At 33.7% G+C, this 21036-nt stretch overlaps 1 protein-coding gene across 1 annotated transcript; it reads left to right on the forward strand.

Moving 5' to 3' along the window:
- Positions 1–10891: 10891 nt before the first annotated feature.
- Positions 10892–20859, forward strand: LOC105336702 (neuronal acetylcholine receptor subunit alpha-10). Its single transcript, XM_011441135.4, has 6 exons — positions 10892–11289; positions 13846–14078; positions 15949–15993; positions 16132–16241; positions 17626–18161; positions 19936–20859. The coding sequence occupies exons 1-6, from the start codon at positions 11214–11216 to the stop codon at positions 20541–20543; spliced, it is 1608 nt and encodes a 535-aa protein (XP_011439437.2). The 5' UTR covers positions 10892–11213; the 3' UTR covers positions 20544–20859.
- Positions 20860–21036: the final 177 nt, after the last annotated feature.

Consider the following 21036-nt stretch of genomic DNA (forward strand, 5'->3'; position numbering starts at 1 on the left):
ATATTGCATGGATTATTTGACGTCAGGGCTCTTTTTTTTATACAGCCATGTCACCGGCAGCGTAGTAATTTTTAAACAATTAACTTACCCCATTACTTATTTTAGTAATGAATTTATTTTTGAACTATGTTGTACGATTTCCATTCGTTTGACTTGAAGTTCTTAGAAATAAAAAATAAACGTCGATTCTGGTTGGATGAAAACCACATCAAAAGAACATGGTGTTTATTTGCCTGAAGCAGCCGGAACTAATTTATCTAGAATGTTCCTTCAATCGCCATTCATAGAACGGGAATTTCCAAATTAAACATTGTCAACAAAATGTAAGGATAGTCTTTGGAATCGGTTTTGATTGATTATAGCAAGAAAATATAAAAATTGTTGTAAAGAAACGAAACTCATATTAATTCATCACGCGTAATTCACGTGCACATGCGTATTGAGATGATTTCGTCTGCCGCATGATCTCGCCTAATAAGGATGTTTCTTCACATTTTGACTGTCTTTGAGACTTGATTATCAAAACTTCATTTATTTTTATTTTTTGAATTGCATTTTGAATTGACCTTTGATAATACGACATGCGTATATATATATATGTATAATATACACTTTTTTCACTTTGCACGCTATATCAAATTCTTTCGCTACGTTCGTTCTGCATGTCATACAACGGATGTTGTCCCAAAGAATTCAAAGCACTGTCAAATCTAACCGGTCACAAATCGAGTATCCGATTATCGGAATATTGATCCCAGCAAGTTCAGTGAGTGATTCTCGTTGTGTTACAGACATAAACAGTCATGGCACTGGAATGGTCATATGTGTGCATTGTCTCGTACCGAAGCGATTACAGACAATAAATAAATATTACGAACAACGTATGATTAACACAGCTTTGCGAACTACTCTTCTTTAAATATTAGTAAATAGACAATGATACTATAATTGAATAATGAAAACCCCTTCAATAATACATATAATAACTTATACATATATTTATGTCGTGTCTTCTGGCATGGTTCTATATACTCTACAGAGGAACTACGAGTTTTATCAATGTTGCCGATATCATGATCACTCAAATCCCCAGATCAGTCGTAAAAGTTACCGTATTTGATTGGCTTGTGTCGCTCTATCAGGATAAAACTTCGTTCGATTCACCAGATATGATACATTCTCCCAAGGTACAGAACAGCAGACTCAATTAACAGGGATCGTGAGGCCAAATACAGTGTTGCCTGGTTTTATAGATTTTAAAGCTAAGATCAGTTCTATGTATATAGCAAAATTCGATGCGCTAAGCATAATGACAGAGTTTAATTTTTTTTCATACTTTACAGTTTGTTAGACCTACATAACTTGATACGTAAAAATGGTTTACTTCATAATGTCACATTTACATGTGACGTGAACGTAGGTTAAAGATGAAAAGCCTATTTGAGGACCATTCAATATGAGGAGTAATGGCAACAAGCCTTGCTATCCAGGATAGAATATAATAAAGAATATTAATTGTACTGAAAAGAATTAGTCAGTTCCCCCAACTGAAGTTGTAAGTTACCATAGTAAATAAATAGAAATTAAAAAAAAATTCAGTTAGTTTAAAATGAAAATGCTTAATATCATGGATTTTTTCAATCTACGTTAATAATTACGCATTAAAGAATTGGACAAAATCCGAACAATTGAAACCGTAACTATGACTACAAGCTATTTTAATGCATTTTAAAATGGGTCTTATTTGCAATTTTTCCATGGTTTGTTCCTTCTTTCTTTTTAGAACTATGTGTATTTAATTTTGAAATATAAAGAAAATTAGTGACTATGCGTGCCAGAGCCCTTATACAAAGTTTAATTTGTTTCTTACGTGTACCTGATGTTCAGTCCGAATTAAATTCACAGCTTTGATGTATTTGGGTATGTATTACAAAAAATCATCCTTTGGAAGCTGTATGTGACCTGTATTTTGTCAACTGAATCAGTTAGGTGGCTTCTAAGGAGCAGGCTTCATATCTAAGCATACTTAACCCCCATATGAACCAAAATTAATGCTTCTGTGAATATGTATAATGATGCTATTCATGATTCAGATGTTGTAGTTGACGGATGAGTATTCGCAAACAAAATATGCAAATTGATATGATGGTCACAAAGATTATAAACTGTAGCTGTTTGTGACGATACAGTGGCTATGTATTGGGGATTTTATAAGGGGACGAATAATGTTAACTATTTGTTCACGTTTCATTTTATAGATCTCTTGCAGAAAACATTGGGACATCAAATTGTTTTTAATAAAAGAACAAAATGAAATAACGCTTTAAAAAGCGATTTTATCAAATTGTACACCTGTATTAGTTCCTATCAATTCAAAACCAATCTTGTTACGGGTCGCCGGAAGGCGGTCCGTTATTTGATACACATTTAAATATTGTTACTGCGTTTCTGCGGGATAGTTCTTTTTTTAATAGAATTAATATTATGAATATTTTTATGAATTAAAAGTAAATTTGCATGTAGAAATATGTTTTATGCCTTTTAAAAAATATCACATATTTTTTGTTTTACTCGTAAATGAAAAATAGGTCATACTTAGTAGATTGTCGTGTTTGGCGCGTTTTTATCGAGACTATAATCTATTCGGAAAATTCCGGAGTTCTTCCATCTTCGCTAGCCAAGGGTTTTCGGTCCACTTTGCTCCCCATAAACCCTTGGCGGATTTCATTGCGAAAACTCGGTGACGAGCTCCGTTTTATGATTGGCTGCAGCTGCGAGTGGCTGATCCAATCGCAGTGCTTGTAAATATAAACTTTAAAAGAAAACACGTGTGTGATCATAGGTATTTAACAAATTGAGACACAAGTTCTCGAGTACAGTGCCTCGCCAACGATGGTCTAACCAGATCGCTTAAAAAACCTATATATTTTACTGGGATTGAACATAGTTCTACAAACTTGTCAAGGCTCGCGTGATAGCATGGGAAGTAAACATGGCGAATGTAAAAGCTGCCCATCCCGTTAGTATATACGTTCCTGCTTATGGTTATTGCTTTTAAAGGTTCAATGAGATTTATTTTATTTAATTTCTTTGGTTCACAATATTTACGACAACGATACCTGGTTTTATGACATGAAAGCTTTGATATAAATCGCGACTTTTTCACTCCTGGTACAGGTCCTTACTAAACACTATGAATAAAACATTCCATGCTTTCCCTAGTTTATAACTTAATTCGTATTTAATAGCATCGTTAATTATCTTCCGATATTCGGTAGTCAACATGTTTTCAAGTTGTATTAATGCCGTAGTGTGTATATAACCCGTTGTTTATTTCGATTAAAATGTAAATATGCAAGGGGCGCAACTCAAGTTGCTCGCTAGATAGCGCCACCACATCACCGAGTTTTCGCAATGAAATCCGCCAAGGGTTTATGGGGAGCAAAGTGGACCGAAAACCCTTGGCTAGCGAAGATGGAGTTCTTCATTCTTTTCAAAACAATGCATCGGGCATTCGGCACACCTCGGCAGATTCTTACCTCATCTAAGTAGGATACCGGAATCGTCCGAGGTGCGCCGAATGTGCATCGGGATCGGTATGCGGGACATACTAAAGACCTGAAATACTAAAGACCTGAATATCATTAAATTTTATATAAATGATATATTTGAATTTCTATGTGCCGTGTCAAATAAAATGACCTTGTTTGTGTATTTTTTATATTTCCATGTTAAATGTGGTAGAAAATAACATGAAATGACACCCATATCAATTACTTACGCAAAAATATGACAGAAATGAAAATTTGAATTGACTGGAAAATTTAAACTAATCAATTTCTATTTTATCATGTGGTCCCTTGAAATCATATAAACTAATGCATTAAGTTTTCATTCAATACAATGCAAAAAAAAAGGTTTTGAAATACATAATCTCCAAGAGAAAAATGATGAGTTGAACTTTGTATTGTACAAATCAGTGTTTTCCATTACTTCATACTATGGCCATGATCAAACAATTAATACCGTTAGAAATGCTTACAGTAATGAACTCGATTCTTTATGATAATAGTAAAATGTTAAACTTCAAAACAAGTTGCTGAAAGTATATTTAAATTTACCATAAAAATTAGTACAACCAACTTTTATTTTCTTCTTTGTGGTGTGTTTTTATGTAAACAACAAATGATTCATACAACAATTATATTTTTTGCGGCCCATTTGACGCTTGCGTCAAGATGATTTCTTGTTTATGTATCAAATACATCAATTTCTTACGGAAGGTTAATGTTTTGAGCAAAGAAAGATAACTTGCTTCAAATAAATGAAGGTATATACCCTGCAAACAAAGTTTGGGAGGGAGTATGTAGGAATCACCTTGTCTGTCCCTCTGTCCATCCATCTGTTCGTCCGTCCGTCTGTTTTTGCGATCGTGTCCATCCATATCTTTCTCGTAGAGAATTATTTTTTGTGGTTTTTATCATTTGCAATCACTAAATATAATCTGAAACAATATAATTTATAAAATTATTAACAAAAATATTTTTATTCAAATAAGCCCTCTGAATACGACGTTTATCACGCGTGCTTATTATATCTTATGAACCTAACTCCGTCACCCACATGCTCTATGATATGGCAGGGAATGAAGACACATTAACAATTTAGTTAAAACTCCATTTGTTTCTAATCCAAGTTATAATAAGTAAATGGTGCATACAATTTAATTGTATTTAATTTCACCGAAATGAAATGATCGCCAGAATAAAATATGGGTCCATGTAACAACAATCACAATGGCCTTTTCAGAATGTATGGATGCCGTTTGATTTATGTCCTTACTTATTTCAAATATTTTATATCATTAATTAATATATTACTTATTATATTATTTATTTATTACATTTTTAGAAATGTATCATATTCTAAATAGAGATATACCAGATATATCTATACCCTGTATAAGGCAAAAGTTACGGCATGAGCGATTTGACGTTATCATCAAGAATAGTGCATAAAGGCTATTGCGGAATGAAAAAAATGTGTTAATTACCTAAATCAAAAATGTATTACATGTGATATGTTTCATCTTGACATCTCTAAAAATGGCTGACCACCGTAAATGATCGAATGGGCCCGCAGTTAAGAAATATCGATATTTTAGTGCACCCGTGAAAAAGTTTTAGCTGATTTCACACAATTAATGGTGCATAAAATGAACAAGGTTTAATTCTGTTATTTTTTGACACATTCTTAAATTTAACCGTTGCAAATTGTTGACATTTGATTAAAGATTTTTGACATGTAAAAAATGACGTCATAATCGTACTTGATTTCAAACGGCGAGGAGTTTCCCGAAAGTGACGGAGTTAGGGTAGTGACGGAGTTAGGGGGCTATATTTTGAAAGAACAAACGCTAGCTTTTCCGGTGATTATTTTTTGGGACAAGACAACACTCAAACGTCACAGCTACTTATAGCAAAGCACGTCAGTATATACAACACTCGGCATAATAATAACAATAGTGTTGTGTTGTGCATGTACTATGCCTAAATAGTAGTTAGGCATAGTACATGCACAACACAACACTGTTATATAAGAAGTACTCATTAATGTGTATGTAACAAAAATAAAATTATATCATATGTTTTGCACCATTTAATTGTGTTATTCCATGATAGTTTAGTTGAATCGTCATCACATGGCATTTATCTGCAGAGATGGAGATAACAACCCGATTTTTTCTCCGTAAAGCTACTAGCACATCTGCAGCAATTAGATCAAAGAAACCGATTGGTCACTTTCTTCTTGGACTGCATGTTTTAATAATGTTCTGGTTCATACATTTTTTCATAATAGTAAAGTCTATAAGATGTCTATTGTGAAAGGTATCTTTTATTACACTAATCTCTTTTTTCCGACAGAATCAAACCCATATCTATTCTCTCACTTTTCTTACAAAAACATCAGTATACAATTCTATTTTTTTTCTCTACTTTTTTTGTTTAGTGTGCCGTGATTATTGTTGTTGGAGATAAGGCATCTGTTATTCTATAAAATAACTAGGATGATAATATTGCATGGTATTGATATTATCAGTTCGTCAGGATTAGGTACCATTCCTTCATAGAAGTACTCATTTATAAGAGGGGATGGTAACCTTATTCAACGATAAACAAAAGCATGTATATATCTGTTCTCTTAAGTCCCTATTAAGTTTAGTTATATCACTAAATTCCTTTTCCTGTGTTGTTAAACAAGGCCGATTTCCAGCAGTTATTAGAATTTCATAATTATGTACTAGTACATATTTTTACCTCATTTTCAGAGAATAAAAAGATTCTGACTTTTAATGACCATATAACATTTTGTTCAAGAACAACTAGTGTTGAAAAATCAATATGAATATGTCAGTTGACAAAAACGAGTTGCCTTTCTTAATACAAAGTTCTTATATAACTACTTCGACACTGTACAGGAGACTTTCAGTTCTACTACAGACTTTGATAATGGTGTGTTCACAAGATCTTTAAGGTACCACCATTAAAAGAAAATTGGAAGTCCATCTCCAGAGATCCGGAGAATAAGGGGGCCAAACCTTGATGCTTGATTGGCCTTTCACATGAGCAACCAAATGCAAGTTTTAGCCAGCTTTCAATTTACAATGTATATTAATTTATTAATAATAGTTTCAAGTTTTGAAACAAATTGTACATGTAACTATACTCTTTCAAAGTTGAGATGGTTGCGCTAGTTTACCGTCAAATTATGGTCGACTATATGATATAAAAGTAAAAATAAGTAGCTGTGCATTTCTGCGGAGTTATTATGTGCATATAGTTAAACCAAACGCCTTTTCTACGCAACGCAGCTTTGTTAAGAAAGAGAGCGTGTAGTTGAAAGAAACCAATTCTAACTTCTTCTTTTTTAAAATGTACAAATGTATTAGTGAAAAAAAATGTGTTTCTTTGCATTTTATAACTCTATTCACATTTTCATATTTCCATGAAGAGCAAAATTTCGATCGTTTTCATTTGTTTTATAAAAACAAAGTTTGTGACCGTTCTTTTGACGCTTTCTTGCAATTTCTTTTTTGGAGAAATATTTACATCCGGTGATGGAAGATCTTGATCTGAGAGTCATCTTCCATCGCGTCCTTTATATGGATTACAGTTACGGTGCTGGGATATCAGTGGCGTAGCTAGACCAGAAACGAAGTGCATGCTTAAAATGGCAGGGGCCGCCATGAGGCCCCCAGTGGGTCCAGGGCGAAGCCTGGTGGGGCACGGGGGGGGGGGGGGGAGGCCCCGTAAGCTCATGGATTCTGACGATTTTTAACACTAAAAATCATCGCAGAAATTGAAAGGAATGCTCACTATTTAAACATATTTTTAGGCAGTTAAAATTGTTTTGGTTATAGTTTAGGCATAAATTAAAATCACAAAACTGATTAAAAACTAAAAGAAGAAAAAACTTTTGACGTTTGTTTTTGACCCACTCAAAGCTTTTATTCTTAAGTTCATTTTCACCTAGTTTATGGTAATGAATATCTCAATAAAGCTGTGATATTCTATGAGGGAAATTTAAAATGATGTGTAAAACTAAAATCAAATGCAAAATAAATCTTTGCTTTATTATGTACATGCATTGTGTACTGTTTCTTTAATATGATACCGTAAGACCCCATTATCTTTATAAATAAGTGTAGGTGAAAAGATGCCGGATAAAATAGGACCGGGTAACGGAAACGGGTTGATGCAATAACTAAGTATGGACCTTAATACTTGAATTCTTTTTTAATTTTTCTTTCTTTCTTTATTTTTTTGCTGAGTTTCTTCCTTTTTTCCAAAATGATGTGCATGCTCAGGCATATAAGCATACATGGTAGCTACGCCACTGGATATCTCGGGAAGATAACATGTGGGATACTCTCAAATCTATACACACATACATGTTCATGTATAATCAGATAATCGGTGCAATCTTTTGACTTTCTAACAGTTTTAGAATCCTTTTGAATCATGTAAAATCATTTTTTTTTTTACCAATTTCTGTAGAAAGCCATAGCTGAGAATAAGAAATACTAATAAATATGATCGGTATATCTTATCTGCTATTTGTTCCATCGATAATAAATCCATACGGAATCGGAAATTTTCAATCTTTTTTTCACATGATTTAGAGAAAAAGACTTAATACCGAAGTTGATTTACGGAATGGATTAACACATCCACCCTTCACTTTTTACATTTTAATGTAGATAATAAAAAAGTGCCATACAATTTCACTTTGAAACACACGAAGAAAATCTTATCGATATTCACCCATCACTGAAAAGCATATTGTCATTACGGAGAAATTTTTCCGCTGTGATAAACTAAAGCATATTATTTAAAATTATTTTACTAATGCAAATTAATTCGAACAAATTGGGGCAAAAAACGACTGTTTTAAAAGGAAAATTATAACACATTTCCTCCAGCATTTAATCCTGCCTGCGAACGGATAATAAAACACAGCAGAACTGGAGGCACTAATTTTTTCCGACGTTGCTGCAAAAAGAGATACATGGATAGAACACCTTATGAAACAGCGGTGAAGCGACCATTTAATTGATAGTTAGTCGAAACCGGAATTCTGCCGCCAGGACGTGTCGGCTTTGTAATTAATAGCTACACGGAACACTACTACAAAGTATGGTTTTGTATTGATAGGAAAATCAGCTTTCACGATGTAAATGGAAGGTCTGCCGATTCAAAGGAGGACATTTGTGTTAAAAAATGAAAGAAAGATAAATGCACCATGGAAAAAAGATTCGTTCGGTTTCTAGATAATGATAACTGGAATTCGAACACTCTTATCGGATGTTTGTTTAAGCCTCCAGATATGGCGTATACTTACATACGTACGTGACAATAAGTAATTGTATGTCACTTATGGAAATTGTAACATATGGAATATACATGTACATGCACAGTGCTGTTCATAATACGATAACACATATATAGTTGCATTTGTTATTCCCTATTTTTTAACCTTGTCTAGAGAAGTCATTTAAGTATTGTACTTGCATTGCATACGCATATTCTTTAAAGAAATCATATAACCAATTAAAATTTTACTTGTATTCCCTTGTCACTTTTAATTTGATTCAAAAATTGAAATTGTTGTGTATTTTAATGTGTCAAATCTTTACATCATTTCATGTCTTGGGAATTCGCAAAATCGCTGTGCATCCTGATCCAACCGATTTGTCTCCATGAACGACTTCCATTTATTCTCAAAACTATGTCCTTCACATTTTATTGACAGTTTAATTATCATTGCTTGCAAAGCGAGTGATCAGTAATGTTATTTTAAACCAAGAAAATGAAATTATGATGCCATCACGCCTTACTTAATCCCAATACATGTACCTCATCACAGAGCGAAAATTTATTATTTTATGAAAGATTCCAATCTTTGGTGACGGATAACAGGGCATTTGTTGGGTTCTTCTGGAGTTGAGCTAAGCCATCTCTGCTTTGAAGCTAAAGATGACAGAAGCGATAATTCTTGGCTGCTGAGAAAAATAACGAAGAATGTCGATTATCCGATGATTTAAACACCTCCAGTTTTATTGATGCTGACGATTTTCCTTCAAAAGCACTGTCTATTTTACAATTCAAACGAGGATTTTACATTTTTTCTTAGTATCTATTTTAAAAGGAACTCTTTTGGAAGCAGAGATACACATTTATTTTCCTCATTTTGTTTATCATAAGAAGATTACCTTTTGGTTGTATTTATGGGACCCATTAATTTTAGATCAGTGTATTTACTTTTTTTTGCATCAGTGTGCTTCAGATGAAACTTCTTATTATTTTTAATAATTGCACTCAAATGATACGTTTAAAAATTCATGACAACTCCCTTGCTAGCTTTGAACTTTTAAAAGCGGAAATATGATATATCAGTGCGTGAAAGGAATATATATACGCAAGTTATCGTTAAAGTTCTTTTTTTTCTCTCTATTGTACAATACATGTACTTCTTTCACCTTTTTAGATAAAAAGGATATATTTTTTTTATCTCAATATGGACGTTAATTATTTATATTCTATAGATACAAAATGACTGGCATTTTAATTTTTAGATCGCCATATTTTTACGGACGAAAAGTACCTATCCTTTTTGAAAATATATTCTATATCAAATGAAAGATATGATTTTATGCTGTTTGGTACATCACTGATGCTTCTAAACAATGTTTATAGACTTAAAGAAGAAAAAAATACAATGGATGGTCTCTGTTAGCCGGAAATGAGTTACATCATCTCTTTTAATCGTGTCGATATCGATGGCCGTTTTTGTCCGGATTTGTCTCGAACAAATGATGAAGTCAATGTCGCTCATTTGATAAGTTTGATAACAATGATAATAATTGTGTATATATTTATGTTTTTACATGTGCTTTCCTATGTTGTCGCAGAATATCGTTTCTCAGAAATGATATGGAAGTTTCGCATAAGCTATATCTCAACCACAATGAATACATGAATGTTTATACATGTACTCATATTTAATTTATTACGATTTTCTTCAAGAACCCCAATGATTAATCGTATTAGATCTGATGATAGATATGTCGTTTTCTGTTACTTCAGCAGCCTGTATCACCGCAGTGCCCTTGTACTATACTATTGTTTCATTTTCCCACGCGTTTCGTGTTTCCCTATTCAATGAAGAAAAAAACGTACCAATCGCGTTCGGTTTCCTCCATTAATGACTACGCCTCTTCATCACTTTGATTAACACCTTCTCCCATGCTGAAATATATGCAAAATAGGAAAATCAGAACACTTATCACAATTTAAAAAACCGAAAATTCCATCTTGATATACGGAATCAAAACTGTTGGAATGTTATCCCAACGGAATAAATCAATTTGCAAAGTCATTTCAAATTAGCAGCATTGATGTTTTCAGCGTCTCCAGTCTTCAAACGTGGAGAATACGAAACTGACAGAATTTTAATTTAAGTGTCAATTCAAGATAATTCTGAACATTTCCAAGATATGTTTCTTATCGAGCAGGGACGATTTCGATTTTTATTTTGATGGTCTAACTAGAACCGGCCGCGGGAACTGATCAAATTGTACATAAAAGGTTGCCTGTGTGTGAGGATGCATTTAGCGTGCGGAAGTTTGGGATTTATATATTTACCGGATTAACATGGGACCTTGGGGATTCACGGAAAAACAGCTGTTGGGAAATGTCAAAATTGTCATCCTTCTAATGCTTATGCCAGGTAAATTCAGTAGAATATCGAATTTATGTGATAAGTTTCGATCACATCTGAATTATGCTACATTTGTATATTATGTTGTGTTGTATACCCCTGTGTTACTTTGTCAATATTTTCCATAAGCATGTGACAAGTAAATGCGATAATGACGAATATTAACGACTCTCGTCGATATCATGTAGCACTCCCTTGTATAAATTTGTGAGATCGAGATGCATATCATCTCTCTCTCTCTCTCTCTCTCTCTCTCTCTCTCTCAACTTAAAAAAACTCTGTTAGACTGGATGAATAATTATATTTTGTATTGAAATCGAATAAATTGTTAAAATATGACATGAAAATATTTCTTAAAAAATAAAAAATATATGTTACTGGTCAAATGGTTAGAACGTCATAATATACGGTATCACCGATTTCCAAAATTACATGAATCGAACATAAGATCAAATAATTGATAATTTATAAAATTTTGGAACCAGAGACTTCTACATTTAGTGTCTAGATTACATTTTCCTCAATACAAAATTAATAGTATTAAAGGAAAACGTCAAGTAAATATCAAACATGTATAATAGAGCTTTAATAAACGGCCATTGAAATGTGAGCAAAAACTTTCATAGTAAGTTAAAATTAAAAGGAGCTTTTAGAGTCTTTATATCTTTGAACATGTCGTTTAAAATTGTATTCTATCATGGATACTCATAGTATTGTTTCGAGGCCGACAAATGACAGAAACTTGTAATGCAATATTTTACGGCCATCGTGTTCGAAAGAATCCGGCGTTAATTCTTTCTCTGAATCTTGTCTCTGAGAGTTCAAAATGGTAATCAATTTTTAAAGCATTTGATCTACGGGAGTTTTGCGTGACTGGAAGACAAAGATGACACAATGGCTTGACTTTATCCCTCTAACGATACAAAACAATGAAGCCTTCCTTAGCTTTTATTGAGAGTCTTCAAATCCGACAGAGTGAAGGGAAGTTCCCCGCTGGTGATTGGGATCAAGAAACTATCGAGTCCTACGTCTGGAGGATATTCCGATTACGCTAACTAGTAAATTAAGACTGAGCTGTCAGTTCCAACCATGATTAAAATAACTGGCAAAAGTTCTCCCAGTAAAATTAATCAAAGGATCAACTTTGCGGTCATGATATGGAGATCAGAAGATGTTTAGAAGAATATACCGGTCATATGCACGATAATTTTTGTTACATATTTACATTTAAGTTCTGGCATTATGAATTGTCAAGTGGAAAAATGACACCCCACCTAAAGACTCATTGAAAAACTAAAAGGCATAGTGACTTTGTCAATTTGCCGTCGAGACAAAAAAATTAAAATAGTTTGTTTATGAAATATATATGGATTCTTGTTTGATGCGTATATTAGATGCTCCTCATTACCACAATCCTTCTCTATGATAGTCGTGCTATGATGCTAGTATGTATACATATATAAGCCATGACGTTTGGTTATGGTTCAGATTATGGTGTGGAAGTGCGCGATTATTCCCTTAGTATGCATCTTTGTGTTAAAAGTCACCAATGACAGAAAATCTGTAGCATAAAATCTCCTAGAGCACTGGACTGTCACGAAATCCGCAGATATTTTTCTTGTCCACAATGAAATCGTTTGATTGCAGACATTGCATTACCCAATCAAAGTACTGAAAGTATAACGAAAAAATGTTAAGCTAGGTTGCAACTATTCTTTTCTGAAAGTATAACGAAAAAATGTTAAGCTAGGTTGCAACTATTCTTTTCCAGCCGACATCATTTTTATGTTTTGGAACTTTCTAATAATAAATTTGGTCATAACATTTTAGTGATGTTTATAAAAGTTAAATGTTTTCAGTTTCACCCAGATAGACAATAAATAAAGTAGACACATTAACATGTAAATTATTAACTGTGTGTCAAATGTAGCCAATCTAACGTAACACAATTCTATTGCTGCGGCATTGTATTTTCTTAAAAAATGATATTGCATAGTATTCACAAGATTTTTTGCATCAGTTTACTTTGTATAAAAATATTCTAAATATTTCCGCAATATCTACAAAATACTCACATCCGTAGTCTTAATATCTTATAATTTTCTCTCAATTCGATACTTTCTAAAAATTCCATTTTTTTTTCAATGATTTCAATAATATATCTGTCGAACGTTTTCTCAAACGCCCATAATGCAACAGGTTAAGTCTCACAAACTTTCAAAATGGCTTAAGCTATAATTTCTCAGTTGAACTGTTAATAATTCTTTGGTGTTGCTATACAGGAGATATCAAAACATCAGGCCAGTATTGCGATTATAGTTCTCGCGGTGAGGTACCGTTTTATACGGTTTGCGACCGACGTCATTTATTTGTCCTAGCAAGTTTTGAGTAAGATCTTGAAAATTAGCCTAAAATGCAAGTGAATACAAATATAAAGTAATGTAGGCTTATTTTGTTTTGTGCAAATTTGAAAGAATTTTAATTTTTTTTTTAAAACACTTTAAATCTTTTGTTTGATCTTCATTTTTTCTCGCGAGAAAATTCTATATCGGTTTGTTTTTTCAGGTCGCCTTGCAGATTTGTTAAAGCCAGACAGTACCTCAGAGGGTACATTCTATAATGTAACATATGTCATTAGCCATAACGCTGATGACGTCACTTCCAGACCCGTCCCGGATGAGCAACGCTTAATGAACCACATTCTCAGAGGTTATGAGAAAGCTGTGCGGCCTGTCCAGAACGCGTCCACGGCAGTCATTGTCAAAATGGGGCTAACCTTGACCCAGATATTTGACATGGCAAGTACTTATTTTGTAATTTCAAATACCTGCCTTTTTGCATTGTTGAAGGATACTGCAGTAGAGTGACCATATTTTTTTAGCCCCGTTTATCAGGAGGTATCTGGATTTATGATCACATTTATTTAATGGTTCCTGGAAGCACAGAAGCACGTGGTAGTGCGATCACTTTTACACATTATAGAACGTTCATTTTGATACCTCTTTAGGGTTAAATTGCCATTTCCGGGTCTAACCCCTCCGCATATCAATTACGCATAGATTCCGCATTTTCCAAAATTGTCACCGAAATGCACGTGCCCTAATGTTTGTAATTGATTCAAACGAAGTGTGTATTGATTTCTCTAATTGGACTTATATGTCATAATACATGCACATTTAGTAGTTACATAATTCATGTAGTTACATAATTGGTGTATTTGACTCACGCAAATTGCAAATGCTACTTGCTAGCTGTGTTCTCCGCTTTACAAAATAAGATGCGAATGGTTAAATTCTACTGCTTTTGTATTGTTATCTTAAAGACACTTGCGAGGTTTTTCAGTTCTCGATCATTTTCCTTGATAGATTATTTCTTTTTTATTAGCATTTAAACCTGTTAATGTGAAAAAAATTAGACCAAGCTATTTTTTGAGTTAGAATTTTTGAATGTTTCTTTAAATGCATACAAAGTCGAATAGAATGATTTTTAATTAAGTCATAGTATATATTTTCAACTGAAACTATACATCCAAAAGGAAAATATCATATAACATGAAAATATAATTTTGGAATTACATAGTGGAAATCTTCACATTGCAGATATAAGGGAAAAAAATAGAAAATGATAAAAGATACATGTATGTCGCGTCTGACCTTAACTAACAATATTAGCAATATCGAAGACTCGTTCGTGCTTTAATGGGAGATCGAGTGCGTGCAATGAACTACTGGTAAGCATTCGGCGTAATAAATATGACCACTCTTTTCGGTTGTTGTTTTAACAAACTATAATGTTGTTGCAGACTCACTCATGTGTTCAATGGAGATCGAGTGCATTAATCCAGTGTTAAACATTCGTTAAGGAGCTGAAAAGCGTTGAATACACAGCGGCCCGATCCCCGATCGATGTCTGCCAATTGTTTTTTATTGTTTCCCTATATCATTACATGGGTATTTCGCTATCTACTTCAGTTGACATGACCATCCTCTTTTATCACATTTCATGTATACTTTATTAGTGATCGTAAACACAGAAACCCCCTTTTCATTGTTATTTCTTCGATTTCCGCTACAAGCAATGCTTCCAATGATTTCCATATTACTAGGAGTCTTTTTTGGATGTTTCGCATAACTTAGAAATTTATGGCATCTGGACTGTGTTCATGTTATAAAATATTAAAACATTCTAGAAATAATTTTCGTTGTTTATTTCTGATTGAACAGCACGCAATTATTCATCTTCACGAACTATTTTTGTATTGCTTTTATGTTAACAACTTCATCAGTTACAAAAGCAATTGCAAAGGTACCAAGTTCGCTTCATATCGACGTTTGGTTCACCGTTGTTCTCAATATATCCGCAAGATGTAATTGTAATTACATTAACTGAAAATTAAACCTTATAATTTAGAATAAAATAGCCGGATTTCCATTTCAGATACGATGTACATATATTTGTAATTGGGTATTGCAAAAAAAAAATCAAATTATGTTTATACCACACAAAAAAACGCATCAACTTGAGGGTTTGTGACTGTTGTATTGGATGTTACACAACCTTATAATGAAAACAAAAACAGTATTTCTTTCTCAGATACATGTATACGTATTTCTTATCGCTTAAGATTATTCTATTTTTTTTCATAAACCTACTCAACTTTCATTCCAGGATGAGAAAAACCAAGTTCTTGTGACCAATGTCTGGCTTGACCAGGTATTGCTAGTTGTCTGCATCATTTCTGAAACTGAATTCCATATTAATTGGGAAATAATTTTCTTAATCAAGGATGACATTTGTATATACATGCAATGTTTTAGTGGTAATGATGTCTGGGTTTTGTTTCTATTTCAGGAATGGGACGACGAATTTCTGAAGTGGGATCCCTTGCAGTTTTCTAATGTCACTAAAATTAGAATTCCGTGTCACAAGATATGGCTTCCTGATATTGTGCTATACAACAAGTAAGTTACTAACCAGTCAACGTCTGGCTCCATTGTCATAAATCTAACTTTGATCTCAATCTTGCTATATATTGGGAATGCAATACTTAAAGCAAAAGTGAGCTAGTCTTAGTTTTATGGTCCCTGATTCCTGTCTTAATTGAATCTTAAAAGTTACCATATATATCTATAATTACTTGACTTAAAATCGGAGTCTTTTCTTAAGGCTTTGATATACTAAGAGTTACAAAATTATTCGTTCATTTAGTCGACATGCTTTGGGGGGGGGTCATTTTTAGTGATCATCGGGTTTGTGCAACGCAAAAAAGCGCCATTGAAAACCGTCAATCACCATGGTAATTTGTCAAATTGAAAGATAAAAGATGTCTTTTTTCACAAATCCTGATCAAAATCGCAATTGCAACATCACTGACCTTTCAGCATACAATTCCAGCTTCTTCCGTTCAACTCGGTGAACAATTTGAAAGGCATTTCCTTGCTTTTGAAGGAAACCATCGTACTTTTATAGCTACTTTTTATGTCAGCGCTACGATGTCCTTTGAAAAGTTCATTCTATAAACATGCTCTCAATCCCTGAGTGTGGTTAAATTAGCCACTTTAATCATCATTATTCTAGTAGCTAAATCCTGTATGGTTTTTATTGTCATTGTACATATTCACCGAACATATTTTATTGCAGTATATGTCACTTCAATTTGTTTTTTGTCAGGTAGAAATATATAGTTTTTTAAATCTTACTTTGTATATCAAATAGCGGCAACAATTTTGAGCTATACAGTATTTCTTTTCCATTTTAATCGAAGTGGCGTTTAAGGTCAATGCTAGTGGCGTTTAAGGTCAAGTTCAGTAAATGAAAGGTGCCTACAGGTTCATAAAATTTAAAATATAAATTCTTTCAATGATGCTTCATAACAATAGCTTTGTTTAATAAGGTGTACCGGGTCGAAACTTTTTGGTAAACACAATGAAAAAACATGTTTTAAACTGACATTTTCAATGAAATATAAAGGAATTGAGGAACAAATTTTGGAGTATTGTCCAAATAAAACAAAGGATCATAATGAATTTCCACAAATGTAAAAAAAAATATATGAATACAGACGCAGAGTTGATTACATGTAATATAACAATACAAAAAAATACATACCATACATGTTACTCAATTCAGAATCCTTGCATTACCGGAAAATTTTTTGATTGGCATGCATGATCTATACATATGCATGTTTTATGCTTTGGCAGTGTCGTTTGAATTTAAACCTTTAGTTTACATTTTTCTTTCTTTTTTTAAGAAGTATGATTGTATTTATTTAATTAAGAGTGAATGCTAGTGTATTTTTTTTAAACTAATTTGTTTTATATTTGACAATTTTTTTTTATTTAGCGCTGCAGAGTACACGGATGGGGTCATGCTAGCCAATGCAATGGTAGAACACAATGGTAACGTTTTTTGGCCCATCCCTACAAAGCTTCAGAGCTCCTGCAAAGTGGACGTAACCTACTTCCCTTTCGATGACCAGATCTGCAAGATGAAGTTCGGGTCGTGGACCTATGATGGATTCCAGGTAGACATCACGAACAGGTCCCAGGAGGTCGACCTATCCAATTACGTTGTGAACGGCGAGTGGGTCCTCATCAGCGTCAGAGTCCAAAGGAACGTGGTGTATTACACGTGTTGCCCGGAATCTTTTCCGGATGTGACGTTTTTTATTCACATTAGACGCAGAACGCTGTACTATATGTATAACGTCATTTTCCCGTGCATTATGATGTCAGCGCTGACGTTGTTGGTGTTCTGTTTACCGCCCGACTCTGGAGAGAAGATTGCCCTTGGTATCACTGTGTTACTGGCTTTCTCCGTTTTTATGCTGGCTGTGGCAGAAAATTTACCTGAAACTTCAGAATTTGTTCCTCTTATAAGTAAGTACTATATATAATATTTAATTTCTTTTAATGAGTTGTTCACATATTTAATTAAGCACCGACATACATTTATGTCCAGTATACTGTAGTTTGCAAATTAAAGTTCAAAGCATTCTGAGCCGTGCGTTTGTGTCCCTTCCTTTGGTTTGCTTTCGCTTCTGAATTTTGGAGAAAAGAATACTGGCATACATTACACGAAATTCAGCAAATTCACCAATCCCTAGAACACTTAGTAAACAGATGGTAAAAATGTATATACAGTAGAACTTTTTCATCAGTTGTTCTTGGAATATTTGTCAAATCTGATACAATAACAATTGCGCGAAAATGGATATTTTGGGGTTTTACCCAGCCCACGGGATCAATGTATAACGTGACACCATCTCCCAAGGGCCAGACATTAATACTTTTATTACTCTCGGACTTTCATGAGTTTGACTTTTATACACCCTCAGGAATTCCGGTGGACTTGGCAGTGCTAAAATTCACAGACCATCATTATGAGATACTTGATATTCATTTAGAAAAGATTGGACAAAACCAAGCAGTCGTCAAACCTCTTAGCACTGTGTATCATCTCATGAAGTCTTCATTGATTGATATATGGTTTCCTATATATCTATCAGCAAGATTTGCCTTCTTAAACGTATATTTTGTTCCAAAAGCTGTAAGTAACGTGCAACGTTACTTGATGCTCTCATACACATTTTAATACAAATTCTGTAACTGTTATAAAGATACGTCCATGATGATTTTATAAGTTCTAACTAGAAAAACATGCTTTATGGAACTTGCATTGTACATGTACGTGCATGAAGCTAATGCCCATAAATGCTGGCTTGCTCTCTTAAACACCGCTACATGTATCTAGAAATAATCCTGTCATACATGTATTTGATAAGTTGTTTTCATCTTGATTAACTTTTTTTTCTAAAACAAAAATCTTCAACTGCTATATTCTTGACTTGAAAAATTCCCCAAAAATACAAAAACTTAAACATGACGTTAACCTATTATTTATAAATTTCTGTTGCTCCGCTCAATACTCCATTCTTGAAGTACCACATACATATCTTCCATTCCAGAAGAAGCATGAAGTGTACAAATTAGTATGAATGAACAGAATTACAATTTGCCAACCTATCAGTGGAATGTGTCCCCCAATGTCGTTTGTTGTGTTTAAAAGAGATAGAATTGAGGCATGGCTCTGCTCATCTGTAGTTCACTAGCCGGAAAAGGAATACAAATGATTGTGTTATATTGCTAGCTCTACATTACGAGAAATAAATATGTCCCGGGGGAAAGGAGGCGGAAATAAGACGGATGGATTCCACACAAGACGTACGCTGATGTACACGAAGTGTGACAAAAAAATTTATCAAACAATCCCTTTATGGTCATTTGGAAAAGCTTTATGCCAAAAACGTACGAAATTCTGGTAAAGACAATTTTTGTGGTGCTAATCAAAATCGCATGAACGGCTAATCAAGATACGTGTTATTGAACATTCCTAACAGTTGTTCTTCACCTAAAATTAACAATTATTGTGGAAGACTATCTTTTATTGCGCGTGTACGTTGCAAAGTTTTCCACAAAAATTACTATTCGTCATTAATGCATGCGTGTTAGTTTTTTTAATTGCTCATTTTTCCAATAATCAGCATTTGATCATCACTTGAATCTAATTCTTCAGTAGAGGACGATATTCTACATTACTTTCGGGGCACTTGTAAATGATACTACTTTGAAATTGCTGTTTTGCTCTTTGCAGGTATATACCTCACCATAGTGATGTCCTTGACCTCAGTCTCTGTCATTATGACGGTGTTCGTGCTAAATCTTCATCACAGAGGTCCTAGCAGAAATGCAGTACCTGCATGGATACGAGGCATTTTATTGGGACCAATACAGAGTATTTTATGTGTGGGGAAAAATGATCGAATACCAACAGGTAGACAGGGTTCGCGATTCCTCAGAACTATGTCTCTACGAGCAACACTGGAAAACATAGCTCAGGAACTTCAAAACGAGGCACAATTAGAGAATGGTGTCATGGCGGACACCATAGTTACAGACGGACAAGGAACGACACTTCACAATGAAACAAGATGTGACGTCAGGTTACTACCAAACGATAACCACCAAAGACCGCGAAGGGGAATCCAAGTTAAAAATTTGCATACAAAGTCTCACGAAGAAATTGTCAAAAACTTACAAAGTATTTTGGACAAGCATGAAAAGGAAGATAGGGATTATGAAATCATTCAGGAATGGCGCAAAGTAGCGCAAGTTGTAGACCGTATTCTATTTTGGATTTTTCTTTTTGGAACTCTGAGTTCCACACTTATAATTCTCGTAATTACACCAGCCGTTAAATAGCACAGTCAACACATTTTTTTTTACCATATAAAGCACAGTTCAGAAGAAAAAAATCATTGTTTCACGATTCTTTTATATGATCTTAAAACATTTTCATAATCTTAAAGTCATGTGATAAACAACATACATGTAATTCAGTATAACAAACAGCACAAATGCATGCCTCATATCATTAAGTATTATTTAAATGTCACAAAAGATTAAGTCAATAAAGTTAAATTCAGTATATGTACATTTTTGGCATGTCGATTTTATGTATTAAAATTTGTTCGAATGTCTCTCTAATTTTTTGTTCCTAATAAAATTCAGTTCTTTAGTTCTTCAAATTCGGTCATGCAAAGCAATAGAAATAAACACATTATTTAGAGATTTGTTATAAGCAAAAATCTCTAGATATGAGATATATTCATTTATCTTAAGAATGATACATATTTAGGTTTTCGTCACCAGGGGAGTACTACTCATTTCCCCATTTAAAACGTACGCTTGCTGA

Source organism: Magallana gigas, chromosome 6 (genome assembly GCF_963853765.1).
Source record: "Magallana gigas chromosome 6, xbMagGiga1.1, whole genome shotgun sequence".
Classification (NCBI taxonomy): Eukaryota; Metazoa; Mollusca; class Bivalvia; order Ostreida; family Ostreidae; genus Magallana; species Magallana gigas.

Coding starts and splice junctions, on each gene's coding strand:
- LOC105336702 (XM_011441135.4), top strand. CDS start 11,214: ATGGGACCTTGGGGATTCACGGAAAAACAGCTGTTGGGAAATGTCAAA. Junction 16,242..17,625: donor GATATTGTGCTATACAACAA/GTAAGTTACTAA, acceptor TTTTTTATTTAG/CGCTGCAGAGTACACGGATG. Junction 18,162..19,935: donor AGAATTTGTTCCTCTTATAA/GTAAGTACTATA, acceptor TGCTCTTTGCAG/GTATATACCTCACCATAGTG.